The 17065-nt window shown below is 44.0% G+C and overlaps 1 protein-coding gene across 21 annotated transcripts in view; it reads left to right on the forward strand.

Annotated features, from left to right (window-relative positions):
* Window positions 1-17065, forward strand: part of MICAL3 (microtubule associated monooxygenase, calponin and LIM domain containing 3) — a 184909-nt gene that overhangs the window by 56126 nt on the left and 111718 nt on the right. For 20 of the 21 annotated variants that reach the window (XM_033162764.1, XM_033162763.1, XM_033162767.1 and 17 more), the window contains exons 2-4: window positions 12917-13305; window positions 15650-15857; window positions 16809-16925. In XM_033162764.1, the coding sequence (XP_033018655.1) occupies window positions 13042-13305; window positions 15650-15857; window positions 16809-16925 (589 nt within the window). In that variant the 5' untranslated portion in view covers window positions 12917-13041. Of the gene's footprint in view, window positions 1-489; window positions 509-12916; window positions 13306-15649; window positions 15858-16808; window positions 16926-17065 lie in introns of those variants that run through there. The other variant, XM_033162765.1, reaches the window with a different exon arrangement.

The raw sequence follows: 17065 nt of genomic DNA on the forward strand, positions 1-17065 counted from the left end.
TTACTTGATCCATGTACTGAACTTGGTATCCTCTTTGGCTTGAGACATTTCCACATACAGTACTTGGTGTATTCAGGCAAATTGCTTTACTAAATGCTAGTTCCACCCTCAAGTGGGAGTCAGGTGTCCAACCAGAGAGGGGAGCGTGCTGCCCAGTTGCTATTTTTAAGTGCTTGAACAGTGCACAAACACTGTTCGCTTGGAAGATGGAAGCTCACCCCTGAAGGCAGAAGCTCCGGTCCTAATCAGCTGTTAGTGCTGCAGATTCCAGGTCACTGGTCCTTTAGAGAGCTGCTTGCTTGAGACTCTTTGCCCAGGAAACAGAAATTGCTCAGTCCCTGCCATCCTCTTTGACAGCTTCATGGGAAAGCAATTTGTTTAGCTTAGCTGTGCTAACAAAAGTTTTATAATCTCCTTCTGAATGGGGAATGTTGGTACAGCATCCACCTAACAGGAGCAGGCTTTGTTTTCTGGAGCTTGTGGTTTCTCCCATCACTAAGGAGATATGGTAAGGTGTGGTTGGTTAGGGCGTGAAGCTTCTAATGGGACAGTGTGGGAAGTCTAGCTAATTTGTTTCTAATTGCTTTGCTTCATCTTCTGGTTTAAATTATGTGGTATGGCATGTTAGTTTTCGAAGAGTAATGGAAACTGGAATCGGTTGAAGTTTAGAGAACTGGTCTGGTGTAGCTTGTATTTAGGAATTCAAAACTGGAGTGAAAGGGTGTTATCTCTTCACAGAGTATGGAAATGAACAAACAAAAAACCACAGTGCATTCAGGATCCATTTTTCAAGATCACTTAATGTAAGTTCTTTTTTTTAAAAAAAAATAAGGAATGAAGAAATGGTAGTTTTCCTGATCAGCGCAGAATGCAAGGGTGTGATCCTTGTTGCATGTGCAGCTGGGGATGCACATTTTGGCAGATGTGCTGTACTTGTTTTCCATAGATCTTGCCTCTCCGTAATTAGACTAATCAGCTGGCTTCAGGCAAATCGGTATCTGTTGACCTCAGCCCCCACCAGTTGCAGTATTGGATAAAAACAGACCAGTTGGACAGGGTTGTTGCTTTTGTTGTTAGGATTCAGAGCACTCTGAAATGTTCTCTATATGCCATCTTCAGTGAACCATTTCAATCATGCAGTTCTAGATCCCTTGACAATGCAAGAGCCAGCCATGTCCTGTCCTCAGAACCTTTCTGCCCAAATTAAAAGATGTGCCCTAATTTCTGACCTGTTAGTTATGAGCACAGTTGTCTAGTTCACAGTGTGCTGGATGCAGCTGGGCTGTTTTCATCCTTCATACTCTGATGTTGCTGTTATGCTGGCAAAATCAACAACTTGCAGATTTGTGTATGTATGTGCTGCTGCCCTCTACTGGATGGAATCACATTCATTAAAGCATTTAGTGCCTTCCTTTCAACTCTTGACATATATATAATTTTTTAATGTAGCATCCAGGAGCTACGATAGAACAGGCGTAGGCAACCTAAGGCCCGGGGGCCAGATGCGGCCCAATTGCCTTCTCAATCCAGCCCGTGGACGGTCCAGGAATCAGCGTGTTTTTACACGAGTAGAATGTGTCCTTTTATTTAAAATGCATCTCTGGGTTATTTGTGGGGCTTGCCTGGTGTTTTTACATGAGTAGAATGTGTGTTTTTATTTAAAATGCATCTCTGGGTTATTTGTGGGGCATAGGAATTCGTTCATCCCCCCCCCCTATAGTCAAGCCCCCCACATGGTCTGAGGGATGGTGGAGCAGCCCACGGCTGAAAAAGGTTGCTGATCCCTGCGATAGAATAATGTAGCTTTGAGGAGTGGGCATAATAAGTCTAAGGTGACAGCAGAAAAGTTACGCTTCTTGTGGATGTAGCATAAAAGTTCTCAGGCAAGAGCACCAGACCCTTGTTTCCTAATTTTCATCCCCATTAAAACATGATTCCTGTCTATCTTGGGTGTCGTCATGCTATTTCTTTTAAAAAGCTCCATTGTTTGGCTTATGTTGCTCTGCATTTCTGCAGTGGGTAAGCTGTGTGATAACCAGTTTTATGGGCAAAGACAAGAAAAATGGCTTTAGGAAGCTGGTTGTGTGAGTTTGCAACATTTGATTGTAATGCTGATTTGCGGTGAAACTGAATTCAACAGTTATTTCTGCTTTGGGAATTCAGAGAGGTGGTTCTTGGGGAAGGGCCAAAGCTCAGTGGTAGAGCTCATTCATGTTTTGCATTCAGAAGATCATGGGTTTGGTCCCCATGTATTATGTCTGGGATATATATATATATATATATATATATATATATATATATATAGACAATCAGATCTCTCTGAGATTGAAAGGAAATGAAACAGTCTATTTCCAGGATGAGGATTTGCTGAATGAGCACTTGCCTGCAGTACTGTATATCAGAAAAAACACACATTTAAATGACATACATTTCACTGTGTTTACACCTGTTGCTGCTCTGCCCCGTGCCAAAATACAGCGGGGAAATGTACAAAGTTCGAAATATGTAGAACAGTATCACCCGTCGTGTTCGGACAGCACCTTTGATCCAGGTGAAGATGGCCTCAGCCTTGTCTGGACCACATCATATTATAGTTAGTGGTCTCCACCAAGATGAGGATGTGAGAGAGACAGGGTCGTGCTAGGGAGTAACTAGAACAGTACTTGGCTTTTACTCTGTCATGGTTGAGAGCTATGATTTTAAAATACCCATTGTGGTTGAGATACATACGGACCTCTGACTCCAGTCTAGTGTATCTATGGTGTCTAAGCCAAAGATGTGCTGAAGCAGATTATTAGCAAGTCTTATAGGACTAGTCTGCCAGACATACCTCATTCTCTGGTGTGGATTCTTCAGGGTTTTTTTTAATTTCTGCTGCCCCACCTGTAATAGAGAATTTCTCTCATGTATCATTTTCTACAGACACAGCAGATGCTGCAACTCTCCAATGGTTTGACTTGACTTTCAAAGGCACACTCTTTCGTTGTCTCTCGAGACAGACGAGTGCCAATAACAGGTGGCTACAACAGTCGGGTAAATAAGCCCCCGCATTTACTAGCCTTCCAAAATAATTACTAGCCTGCTGAGGGCTGGCAGAGGAGGAACTAGCAGCTTGCTTGGTTTCTATATTGGCCTCAAAGGAGCGACTGCATGTTCCATCTCTCTTATCACCAGCCTGCTCACTCGCGTGTGTGATGTTCCATCTGCCTGCCTGCCTGCCTGCCTGCAGCTCTTGGTTCCTGTGGTCACCAGGCTAGTGCTTAAATACAAGTCTATAATTCCAGTTACAGGTAGGTAGCCGTGTTGGTCTGCCATAGTAAAAAAAAAAAAAAAAAAAAAATCCTCCCAGTAGCACCTTAGAGACCAACTAATTTTGTTCTTGGTATGACCTGTCATACTAAGGTGCTACTGGAAGGATTTTTATTTATTTATTTATTTATTTTACAAGTCTATAAGTTCCTTATAGACAGGCCCTTGCAGAGCCAGGCAGAGGCCCGGGCCAGGTAGATAATGTGCCCCCCCTTTTTTTTACCCTGCCGATCTCCGAAGTCTTATAACCTAAGTATATAAATAATTTTCATATACAATAGTGCTTTTTAAAAATACACAGGGAAAGGGATTATTTTAAGTATTTACATTTAAACAATGGTGAGTGATTGTGAATATGCTGACCGAGGCCCCCTTTGGAATCGGAGGCCCGGGCCAAGTGGCCCATATTAACCCCCCCCACTCTGTTTGGGCCTGCTTATAAACACCCCCTGATAAGCTTCTTCCCCATGGGACTCGGGAAGAAGCTCCCCTTCCCCCAAGTTTGTAATTCTGATTACATAATTCTGTAATGGTATTATGCTTGAGACACCCCCCCTCATTAGCAGCGGAGGGTATGTTTGCTTGAGAGGCAGCAAAATGGAAAATCGTTTCTTGAATTGTGTTTGCCATATGGTGATATATATTATTTTTGCTGAGACAGTAAACCTCTATCTGGGCTGTGCCATTGCAGACTTCAGGTGAGGGTTTGCATTTTGGAATTTTGCTGATAGGCCAGCATGGCTACTTATACTTCTTGTAGAATCTGAATACTTCTCTGTTTGAAAAAATATATATATCCCTGCATATGGATCAAGTGGTAGCCAACATGGTGCCCCCAGGCATTGTTGGGCTGCAACTTCCATAGTCTCTGACCATTTGCCATGGTGCCTGGGGTGGACGAGGTTATACATTTCCCATATTTGGCATAAGGCACCCAGATGACAGATGAGATTCAATTAAAACATCCCTAGTTTACAGCTTAGTTCTTTGCCTACTCCACTGTTAAAGAGTTTCAGACCCAGGGCCAAACCTGGCATTTGGTGTACTGTTGGGTGCTGACTTTTTTCTGTATTTATTTTTGGTTTCCTAACTGATTCCCATCTGTTCTTATAAGGCAACGTCCAGCAGCAAGAGATGTCCTAACCCTCAGGCAGCTTTTTCCATTCTTTTTGGATGGATCAGTGCACTCTTTGAGCACGCTGTGGTTATGACTACTTAATACGTGACTCACTCAAGCTGGTAAAAGTGAGCCCCGAAGCACAAAATACACAGGAGGGTTGGGGAAGTCCACCTGCTCTCCGCAGAACTGGAGGGAAAACTTGACACACAGCCCAGGTTTTGATGTTCCCTCTGCATAAATGGAACAAGGATAAGCCGGCCACACCTGTGTTGTCAGCCTGTTTTTAACTGGACATAAATTACCAGAGGCATCCAAGAGCTCAGAAAAGCTGCCAAATAGCATCTTGGTTGCATCTGTGGAGGTAATGAGTTGCTGAGGAAAGACACTCACCTTTCTCTTCATTACTCAGATTCCCTGCTTTCCCCCCCAATGATTCTGGCTGGCCAAGTAGCACATGCTGAAAACCACATGGGATCTTGGCATAGAATGGAGTGGTGAACCTTTCTCTCTTGTCAAGGGCCATATTCCCATAATCTGCAGGAGGGTTGCATGTCAGTGGTCTATGGGGCTGAAGTAAAAATGGGGCAGTGACAGCCAATAGTAAGTGGGGCACCCCTTCTCTCCCATCTTTCTCCAATTTCTCAGCTTTCCCCCCTTTCCCTTCTTGTTACCAACATGAAATTAAGATGAGGGATACAGGCACAGAATAACACAAACCTTTCGGTTTAGGATACTGAATTTAGGCCAGCTCCTGTCTTAAAGTAGGAGGTGGGGGTCCTTTAGAGGAATTCTAAGTCCATAGTGAGCAATTGGAAAGTGGTTAACAACCACTTTATCTGATTTTTTTTTATTTTTATTTTTTGCTGTAGGTCACATTTTCAGCTAAACAATTGGGCATGCTCAGACATTGCTTTTCTCCTATGGGTGTTCCCTGTTGGGAGGTGCCCCACTTACCCCCCCCCCCCAAGTTCAGATACAGAACACTGGTATCGTCAGATCTCCATGATTCTTAGATTAAATTGTTGTCCTGAAGTTGACAGCCAGGATCGTTACAAAAACAGGGCTCTAGACAGATTTCTCACCCTTAAGATTCGTAAGACATATTAACTCTGAATGCTGGCAAACTTCTTGAGCTGAGTGTATGCATACAAATAAGCTTTCTCTGCCAGGCTGCTACATTTTGCCACCCATGGCTATGTGTGTGTGTATGCTTTAAACTGTGTGTTCATTTTTCTACCCTGGTAATTATAGATGGTGCATCTACTGTATTTGCTTTGTGTAATTCATAGAGATGGCATTGGATGTGGAAAAATATAGCCCTTCTCTTTTTGGTAACCCTGGGGCCCTGCCCTGTGCAAGTAGACACCAACTGGAAAATTTGTGTAGCTTGGCGCCTACTAACACACACCACTGGATGTAAAATGACATTTCAGCAGCTATCCAAAGCAAGATGAATGATGTGGGTTAGATCTGTAGAAGGTTGACGGTGTGGATGTTTTTGCCTTGCTATGAAGCGAATGGATGGGGGCCATCCTTTTGATCCCTGCCAGCTTCTGTTAAATTACCTCACTGGAATACTATGGGCCTGTTAGGCTGCTGCTTTGCCCTGGGATAGAAACAGTCCAGCACACACTGCTAAGACCTGAGTGTTGATCCTGTTGCCTTTTAGTGGGGTTTTCACGTCTTATGAAGCAGCAATCTAAGCCTGCTATGAAGTCTACTCTAAACAGGGAACCACAACCAACCTCAGCTCCCTAAGAAGCATGCCTGGCTGCATGATCTCGTGTGTTTGTACTTCACATGTTTGCATTCATGCTTAGGTGTGTAAGCATGTTACGTCTGCATCTGTGGACATAATGGGTGAAGAGACCCTCTATTCTTGAGTTGGGGTTGGGGAAACGGCAGCACTCTGCAGTTTTGTTACAGTTGTTGTTGGCATTTGTCTTTCTCGAGAGACAACGGGGTGCGCCTCTGGCAGTGCAGTCAAAACTGCTAGAGAACCACAGTGCCTTCCACGGCTGCAGAGACCAGGAACTCATAACTGCTGCCTCCCATGTTGTTTTTGCTGGAGTCCCCAGTGGAAGCCCCAATATCTTTCTCATGAATTTGTTTTGTTGGTCTCCTAGTTTTGATTTGATACCACTTTCCCATATCTCAGCCCCATAAAGCATTTGTGCAATGATCTTTTACACATACAGGTGAAACTCGAAAAATTAGAATATCGTGGAAAGATTCATTTCTTTCAGTAATTCAACTTAAAAGGTGAAACTAATATATGAGATAGACTCCTGACATGCAAAGCGAGATATGTCAAGCCTTTATTTGTTATAATTGTGATGATTATGGCGTACAGCTGAAGAGAACCCCAAATTAACAATTTCAATTTTGGGGTTTTCATCAGCTGTGCACCATAATCATCACAATTATAACAACCAAAGGCTTGACATATCTCGTTTTGCATGCCATGAGTCTATCTCATACATTAAACTCCAGTAGCTAATGAAAACAATTGCTTACATAAATGGACTTTTCCACGATATTCTAATTTTTCGAATTTCACCCGTAGATCTTGATGGCTGAATTGATTAACTGCTCCCCCCCCCCCCCGAGTGGAAGAACCTGCATAGCTATCCAGTAGAGCGGGCAGATAATAGCTTGATTGCATCCAGACGGGGTTTCCATGAAACAGTGGCGTAGCTAACTGCTTGGTGTGCATGCCCTGTGCCTGGCGGTGGGGCAAGCCGGGGCAGGGCCTGCTGCACAGAGCCTCCAAGAAGTCTGCCCACCACCTCCCCCTCAGCTGTAGGGCGGCTGAGGGGGGGGGCAGCGGGCAGACGCATGCCCCACGCTGCCGTTTCCTCGCGCTGCAGGCCCCATGGTAAGTGCCCCAGTGAGCCCCCCCTCCGGCTATGCCTCTGCCATGAAAGCTTTTCATTAATAAGTAATCCTAGGTGTTTAAATCTATGTATTTGCTTGAGTGTATGACCATCTAATGTCCACTTGGGCTGAGTCAGCATTGACTGCCTCAAGACAAAAACATGCAAGGTCCTGCTGGCTGAAAGGCACAGGCACGGAAACCAATACCTTGGAAACCTGGCAGGCACCTCTGCTTTCCCTTGTATTTCTCTGGCTTGCTGCCTCCCGATTTCAAGAGCTTTAGGGGTCCAAATATTCCCGGCAGGAGTTAGTGGATGGAAATCACCGAAGCTCCAGGCAGAAGGAAGTTTTGAATGCTGCTAATGCGGCTGTGCCTCTGCCCCCTTTCCCCTGTGTCAGGAAGAGGATTGCACCCACCTGCTCTTTTTTTAATGTTGCACCCCTGCTGTTAAGGGGCATCCAAAGATTGAGGCAGCCCATGTAAACGATTGCATCGCACAAAGGCTGAAAGCTCTGCAATGCAAGCAAGGGGTCCTTGTGGTACCTCACAGACTAGCAGATTTATTTATGGCGGGAGCTTTTTTAGGCTAGATCCCACTTCAACAAATGCCTGAATTGTTATCCTCAGTTGAGCAGATAAATCTGCAGACCCACAAGTTCATCGTAAAAGGTTGTAAACGGTGGGGTCAAAAGGCTGTGCACTCGATTCCTGGAGATGACATGGCTCTTGGATTTTCTTTGTTTTAAACTCCCTTCCCCTAGTTCCCCAGACACTACATAAGATTCTCTTGCGGCATTCCTGTGTCTGGCAAAGTGGAAAAACAAGAGGAGGACATTTGATGAGCTAAGTTTAGCTTCAGCCTTGCTCCGTGGACCTCTGCTGGCACTAAACCGTGGTGTGTTCTTTGCTTTATGCTCTCTGTTACTATAAAAAGCATTTTGTCAGCAACTGAGGTGGGGGGGGTGCAAGTGTAACTTGATACACTGAAGTGATTTGGGGATATGTACAGAGAGTCTCTCTGGGAGGACACAAGGCTCTGTGTGCAGGTAGGATGTCTTCAGAGGGCGACGTCTTTATTCTAGAGTGGTTGATCAGGGAATAATGACCGGTCACTCGCTACAGTACTTATGTTCTTCAGTCATTTTTCCTGAAAGAGTAATGTTGCCTTTAGCCCCGACCAGCAGCATGAGTGGGAAAAATGACTCTCACATTTGTGGTGGTGCTAATGTTGCTCACATTGTGTCACTTTTACCATCGTTGTATATGGTGCAATACAGAACAATATACAAAAGAGGTCATTTTTCTCAAAAATGCATTAACATCTGCCAGTGAGCAGGACCACTGTTGAATACCACCACTTGAGTTAATTGCCCTTTACAACATTTATTTGCATCTTGTTTTTGAGACTAGATTTACTGTGGCCCATCAGACTACTCTTAATTCTTTTATCAATGGTTCATACATAATAGCAGCCACCATACAGTAACTATGGAGAGTGCACAGGGCTGCCTCGGGCTTGTGGTTAGGTCCATGGAAGTGTTATTTGTGTTGATTGTTTCTCTGTGCCAGCCTTCCTCAAGGTAGTGCCCTCCAGCTGTGCTGGCTGGGGCTGATGGGAGTTGTAGTCCAAAACACTGGGAGGTCATCATAGAATCATAGAGTTGGAAGAGACCACAAGGGCCATCCACTCCAACCCCCTGCCAAGCAGGAAACAAATGTCTGCTGTATGCAGATAGTGTCCATATATAAACTTCTTTTCCGACATTGATCTTCTGTCTTGGCTCTTGGGATTTTGATTTCTTGTGGGGGTGTTGCTGTTTTTTTAAAACTTATGTTGTTTTGTATTGCTGGCTCTTGCTGTAATAAAATTGATTGATTGATTGATTGATTGATAGTGTCCATAGGGCAACAGGTTTCTGTGATGATGGTGACCCCCGTTTTGATCCACCACTGTGTAAATTGCAGCATGGAATAGTGGTGTTTCACACAAATAGGTCTTCCTTGTGAGTCAGCCTGGCTGTTCCCCCTACCCCCGGGTGGAGATTTTATGGCGCCTGTCATCCTGTGTGAATGTGCCCTTATCGTGTAAGTAAGCCCCGGGGGGGAGATGCCTGCTTATTGCTTCAAATCCTAAATAATGTCACTTGACGTAGTGTTGGCAAATGTGCAACAAGCAAAACACTCCAGAGAGAACTGACACATTGGAATGGCAAGAAGCATAATCTGCGAAGATTTGCCTTGGCTTACTCCCTGCCAGGGGGTGAGAAAACAAGAATATGAAGTTGAATTTGAGTTAAAGCCATATCTCCATTCCAGCAAAAATGCATTTTATTTTAAAAAATCATATTAGCTTGTAGGAGCTGTGCCACTTATGGATTCTGTGTCCTGATAGAAGCGTACTTTCTACCTGTCTTCCTTTTTATCCAGAGATCGGATTTGTTGCTCTGGCGTGGATAGGAATCTTAGCCTATGGTAGCAAAGACAAGGCCTGCTAATGGAGGTAGATGGATGTGGAGGCCGATGAAAACAGTTGCTATGGAATGCTGGTCCCATTTATGTTGTTGTAATGGGATAAGTGTGACATCCAGACTTCCGTGTTTTACAAAGAAATCTTTTAAGTCCAAACCATCACACATTCTCATATGGGCAAATTGTGCACAAAACTCCTCCTGGTAAGAAGATTGTGACCCTTTATATCTGATACAATCCTCTTTGCAAAACCTAAGGGTAGGCAACCTGTCCCATGTGGTTTGACAATTGGAGCAGAATGCAGTGGTCAGGGTGCTGTCTGGCACTACTGGCTGGGCACATATTACACCACATCTTACGGACCGACACTGGTTGCCGGTGTGCTCCCAAGCCCAGTTCAAGGTGCATATATTGACATGAAAAACTCTAAAGGATTTGGGCCCCAAATATCTCAAGGACTGCTGCCTCGCACATAGATTTGCTTGAGTGTTGACAGGGGAGGCCCTGCTGCCAGTTCTGCCACCATGCCAAGTTCAGGAGGGGATCTTTTCTGAGGTGACGTTCAGATGGTAGAATGCCCAGGTGCAGCTGGCATTGTCACTGTTCAAAGTTTGGCGAAGATGTACTTTTTTTTGCACAAGCTTTTAGGGATGGAATGTATTACATGGCTTTATTGTGCTGAGCAGTATGTAACCTACCTTGGGACCACATGGTGAAGGGTGGCCTATAATTTCCTTTGAATAAGTAATCCTGCTGCTGTCTATGGAGGGGCATTAAATCATTCTCTCCCCTGATTATTGCAAGTTCTACTCATAGTTTCTGATTTCTGAGACTTAAATTCACTTTCAGTTGTATCTTCGCAGCCTTCAGGACTAGGAACATAAGAAGACTCTGCCAGTTCAGGCCAGTGGTCTATCTAGCCCAGCATCCTCTTCCCGCAGTGGCCAACCAGATGCCTGTGGGAAGCCCTCTAGCAGGACCCGAATGCAAGAGCTCTTTCCCCTTTTGCAGTTTTTAGTACCCGGTTCTAATCTGCATGACAGGGTGAGCTCCCATTGCTCGGTTCCAGCTCCTGCCCACCTAGCAGTTTGAAAGCACGCAGTACAAGTAGATAAATAGGTACTGCTCCAGCGGGAAGGTAAATGGCGTTTCCGTGTGCTGCTCTGTTTCACCAGAAGTGGCTTAGTCATGCTGGCCACATGACCCGGAAGCTGGACGCCGGCTCCCTTGGCCAGTAAAACGAGATGAGCGCCGCAACCCCACAGTCGTCTGCGACTGGACCTAATGGTCAGGGGTCCCTTTACCTTTACCTTATTCAGAAGTATTACTGCCTCTTGACTGTGGATGTAGAAAATAGCTAATCATGGCTAGTAGCCATTGATGACCTTTATCTCTGTGAATTTGTCTAATCCTCTTCTTAAGCTGTTCCAAGTTGGTGGACATCACTGCCTCTTGTGGGAGGAAATTCCATAGTTTAACTGTGCAGTTCTTATATTTTAAAAATATAAATACAAACAATTCTCTTGGGTCATGATGTACATGGTGTATTCATACCCCTGCCCATTGTGAGTAGCTGCCTTTGTAGTTGGGTCACTAGGCCATGGCGTATTAGTTTTGGCAACATACCTGAAGAGTTCTCTCTTCAGTAGTTCTCTTCTTATGTGTATTCTTTGTCTTTCTCCAGGTGCTGTAGCTTGTGTTGAATGAGTGTTAAATCAGTGGTGTGCCAACATTCCCATCTTGTTAAATCTGAGCACTGCTGCGTTCCTGGGGCATTGTGCTTGTTGGTTTCACGTTACAATTATTTATTTTTAATCTCTGCTTTAAGGCCTACTCGTCTTCTCTGTTCCATAGAAAACTGAAAGGGCATAGGGATGTATCATGTCTTGTGATACACTGGGAATTAACAGTGGCTTAAACACTTGGAAACAAATCAGGGAAACAAATAAAATTAATTCTTTATCAGCTTTCTTAGCATAAACGATCCCCGTTTTCTGCTGGGGGGGCACTTAAAGAATAGTTCATGTTTTGAATGTTTTAGTGGACTTGGGAGTTCGGAGTGGGAATGGGATTGCTTTAATGATCTTCTTCTTCTACCTTATTATCGTGTAACTATTATCGCACATTGTTTTATTTCAGAGCCATTTTGCAGGGTAGACCTCATTGGCAAACTTGCCCACATCAGAGCCATTTGGGGCCCTGGATAGGACAAAGCCGACCCCATGGGCTCTGTCTCCAGCATTTGGTTTATGGATTCTGATGATTCTTAACCAGATGTTCCCTTGATAGGGAAATTAACTATGAGCTCACTTATAGATCCTTGTAGGAACACTATTCAATTTTCACTCCTAAGCTGAATTTGCATGATAAAATCTTGGCTTATTAAAACAGAATATGAGCAAGCTTTCTTCTGTACTCGGTTCATTTGCCCCTGTTTTGTTTCTCTCTTCACATGAGTGGAGAAACAAACCAGGAAGCCATAGTTAATTATACCCTCCCATTGTATGGAAATTTTGTTTATGTTTTGGGGCTCTATAACTAATGGTATTATTTATACACTGTCCATCTGGCTGGATTTCCCCAGCCACTCTGGGTGGCTTCCCAGCACATATAAAAACATAATAAAACCTCACAGATTAAAAACTTCCTGATACTGGGGAGCCTCCATGGATACAAAAGGCTTCTTGATTCAGACAGTCTCCTTCCATGAGTTGGAAGGCAACAGAAATAGCAACAAGGGACAGTGGGGCTTGGGCACTTGACCCCCAAGACCCCTTTTGCCTTTCACCCTTGTTACATAGAAAGTGTTAAACCCTTCCACCCTTTCAGAGTAATTGAGAAGGTGGGGGAAATGCTGTTTGACTGTGAATACAGAGGATTATAGCTAACCCTTTATGGTTTTGGAGACAGGCTTGAAAAGTTGTGTGGACAATGCTTCGTGAAACCCAGGATGGGGCAGCATGTTGAGCACAATTTCTAACCACCAGGAATGGGGCCTCAGTGCTTGTTCAGTTGCATGAAGCTCTCTGCATCAGACCGAGTTAAGCAGATCTATGTGAACTGGCATAAGCTGCACCACTTTTTACATATCAGTGACGTGTGTTTGTGTGGATTCACTGACCTCTCTTTTCCCTTTCTAGGTTAATAATGTATGTGGATTAAAACAAGCGACTGTTGATGAGTGAACTAGCTGACAAGAAGGCAGGCAGACTGGAAGGGGGCAGCTGCCAATGCGCCAAGGAGGGCCAGCGGCTCAGCTGGAAGCATGGAGGAAAGGAGTAATGAAAAGACGAACCAGGCCCATGTCCTCTTTGACCGATTTGTCCAGGCCTCGACCTGCAAAGGGACTCTCAAAGCCTTCCAGGAGCTCTGTGATTTTCTAGAGCTGAAGCCCAAAGACTATCGTACTTTCTACCACAAGCTCAAGTCCAAGCTTAATTACTGGAAAGCCAAAGCCCTTTGGGCCAAGTTGGATAAGAGAGGCTGCCACAAGGACTACAAGAAGGGGAAAGTATGCGCCAACACGAAGGTGGGCATTGACAAGCAGGGTTGCATTAGGTTTACCTGTACAGTATATATGAAAATGGCCTTTAGCTATATGCAGTTACATGTAGATGAGCCTGTGATGTTTGCTAGTATTTTCCATGTGGCTCTTGTTGTTTATCCCTGCTACAGTAGGCTGAACAATAATCTCAATGCAATGTGCAGCTGGGCTACACAGAGTGCTGCAGCTGGTGCGATTATATTGCACTACATGTTTAAGCAAGATTATTTGTTGCTTTGTGCGGGAGGGTTCCTTTTGGATTTGTGTGGAAGTCTTAGGAATCTCCTCCTAAAACATTATCACTAAAAAATTACAACCATATTTAAAAACCTGCAGAAAATTAAAACTGTAATAGAATAGACTAAAGCAAATTAAAACTCATGCAGACTTTTAAAACACCTGGGTAGGCTTTTCTAAATAAGAATGCCTTTAAGCAGGTGCTGCAAAGAGTATAGTGAAGGCACCTGCTTGATTTAAAAAAATGATTCTGATCCTCATGAAAAACTCTTCAAGTTCAAATGACCAGATTTTATTTATAAAAAGTATAAACTTCAGTAACAATCTTATCTAAATTCCCAGTTACTTTCTTAAAATAGCTGATCTCCTTGTTCTAAAAGTCCAGATTTTGTCAGCTAATCACCTGCTAACCCTTGGTGGTTTTTCAAAACAAACAGATACCACCAATAAATAATCTACTTAAAACTTGTATTTAGCAGTATGCTGTAAGGCTGGGAAGCGGCTGGCAGCTGTGTTTAGTTGGGCTGTTTCATCTGCAGAAACGGCATGTTCCAAAAGATGAACACAGTTCACAGTGTGCTTTTCGGCCTCCATCTCTTGTTAACACTGTCTGTGCTTCATCTTTGCTACCCTGGCGTTGGCCTTATCTTTTCTGTCCTGGCTGTTTGGTGGCTTCGTGATATCACTTCCTAATGTAATTCTTGGAGTAGGCAAGAATTCCCATTGTAGCTTCTGAGTGATTTGCTATGCCGGTGACAGGATTCCAACAGTCACCAGCACTCAGTTGTTACTTGTCTGAATATTCGTTTGTATTCTGCTCTTCCTCCAAAGGTCTTGGGGATGAACGTGTGGGTGTTCCGGTTTTGTTTGTTTGTTTTGTTTCATATCATTTTTGCAACACTGTGAGCTAGGTGAGGACAGAGGGACTTACAGTGGGCAACCCACTTAGCCTGCATATGCAGCTGAAAGAGGAGGTAAACCTTTGAGGCAGTTGTACCATTTCAGATTGCATGCACAGATCACATTTCTTAATACTCCCCTTTATGAAAATTTGCTCTAAATAGAAACTAGCACAGTAGGGAATGAAGTTGGCATAGAATCTCTGCAGGGGCAGCAACATGACTATCTTCCCCTCCCAAACACAGCTCAGAATGTGGGCATGGATTCCAGATTGGCTGTTTAGGGAAGTTACTGTGGTTTCTTGATGGTGTCACGAACTATAGCAGCAGCTTAGTGTTTGTCTGCAACTGAGAAACCCAGTTCTGAATCCCCACTCAGCCATTAAGCTCACCAGGTGACCTTGGGCCAGTCAGCTTCACCTACTTCACAGGGTTGTTATGAGGATAAAGTGAAGGGACTGTGTACACACCAGCTTGAGCACCTAGAGGAAAAGTGGGGTATACATTTAATGGCGTATTAGTAAATCTAATTTGGGAATGGAAGGGAATTAGAAAGTGAACTTGTTCTGAGATTTGAGCAGAACTTTGGTAGAGGTCTTACTCAGAACATGAGATAGTTTTACTTGGAGGTGGCAGGGATTGAATTTGTGGCCTTTTGCACGCAGAGTGCATGCTCCACCCCTGAGTCATGCCCCTGTCTAAATATTATGATGGTGGAATCAGACGCTGAAGTGGAGGAACTGTTACGCGTAGGGAATCCAAGCATTGCTTTTGCTGAATCTTGTGTCGACAAAAGCTGCTTTGGAAAACTGTAAGCTGCTTTGTGTGTATTTTCTAAGGCATACCGCCATGCAGGTAACCTGATTTGATTCTGCGGAACCATTTCATATTAGGAAAAAGACTACGGTTTTCCTGAAAACGTGATGTTGCCTGACACAAATCTGAAGTGATTCCTGATGAGGAAGACTAGCTTTGTGTCACTCCTGTGTATTTCCATTGCAATTGTGGTGATTGTCCTATAGCCAGAACTGTAGAAAGTGCACTTGAGCATCCTTTGATGTCTTCCTGGATTTTGTTGCATTTCAGTGAAGAAAGGTCAAATAACAACCCCCCCCCCCCGGTCCAGACGTGGAAGTTCGAATTTTGAAATCGTCTTTATACAACGACTTATAAAACTGTTGCCTCTCTTGCAGTGTCTCATCATTGGGGCTGGACCCTGCGGCCTTCGAACAGCTATTGACCTATCCTTTCTAGGAGCAAAGGTGGTGGTGATAGAAAAGCGCGATGCCTTCTCCCGCAACAATGTTCTGCATCTGTGGCCATTTACCATACATGACTTGCGGGGCCTTGGCGCCAAAAAATTCTATGGCAAATTCTGTGCAGGAGCCATCGACCATATCAGTAAGTGGTAGCATTCTTGGTTATCACAAATTATATAGATCCTTAGATGGGGCTGAGGAGTTCTTGGTGTGTGTGTGTGTCTGAGATGGCTGTGATCCGGATAATTTTGACATAGAAAATTACTTGCCCGCCACAATAATGTTTATTAGCTTTCTCATATTTAGGCTTGGGGTGGAGGAAGGAAGGGGGCTAGAGTAGATGTTGGTGGGTATAGGAGCAACATGTCTCCTGCCAGATAGTGAGTTCCCCTTCTACAGCCCTTCAAATCCTTTTGTGCACTTCTATTCTCAGAAATTCTACTGAGTTAATTCAGGCATACTTCCAAGAAAGTCTGCATAGGATTTCTGTCCTTGCTTTTTTGTGTATTGATATAGCAGCAGCTAATGTACGTAGCTGTACACAGATAACACATGTAAGTTCATTAAGAGCAGCAGCCTGTCTTTGTTGACAGATAATAATCACAGGTCTCTAGCAAAAAGGTGGGTCGTTACTTGCATGGCTGTATAAATTGCCACAAGGTGAGTTTTTTTCAATTGCTCCCTGTGTGGGGAGAGGTACTATTGCCACATGGGAGAGGAAATGTTTTAATGAGTCTCCCTGGTAAAATAGCAGATCATACTAGATTGAGTACGTTAGGAAAGAAGTTCACCATAGCAAAATAATAGTTCTTCACCTCTGATTTCCTATCCACCTTGTTTTGTACAGTCTCATTTGATCGCAATCCAGATGCTTTAATCTTTAGAGTTCTGCTGCTGATAGTCATCTGGGAAGCATCTAGGGTTGCTTTCAGTCACTTCATTGACTATTGGATTATATTTTTAGGTTACAAAGCTCTTTTGAGGGGATTGATGGTAACATTAGTGGCAGGCCTTGATAATGCGTTAGTGCCAATCAGCAGGTTTCATGTTAAGCACTTCTTGTCATTTCATTGTCTGTCCCTCTGTCTTGCAGGTATTCGTCAGCTCCAGCTGATACTCTTGAAGGTCTCCTTAATCCTGGGTGTTGAGATCCATGTCAATGTCGAATTCCAGGGGCTGCTCTACCCTCCTGAGGACCAGGAGAATGAGAGTAAGTAGAGATGGGATTAGCAGCAGGATCTGGAAGAGTAAAGATGAAGGCGTGTGTTGTTCTGCTGGTGGCGACTGAGAGCTGGTTCTTGCATTGTCATAGTGTCACGGGCTGCTTCAGTAATGCATGTAATGGGGAAA

Source organism: Lacerta agilis, chromosome 10 (assembly GCF_009819535.1).
Source record: "Lacerta agilis isolate rLacAgi1 chromosome 10, rLacAgi1.pri, whole genome shotgun sequence".
Taxonomy (NCBI): Eukaryota; Metazoa; Chordata; class Lepidosauria; order Squamata; family Lacertidae; genus Lacerta; species Lacerta agilis.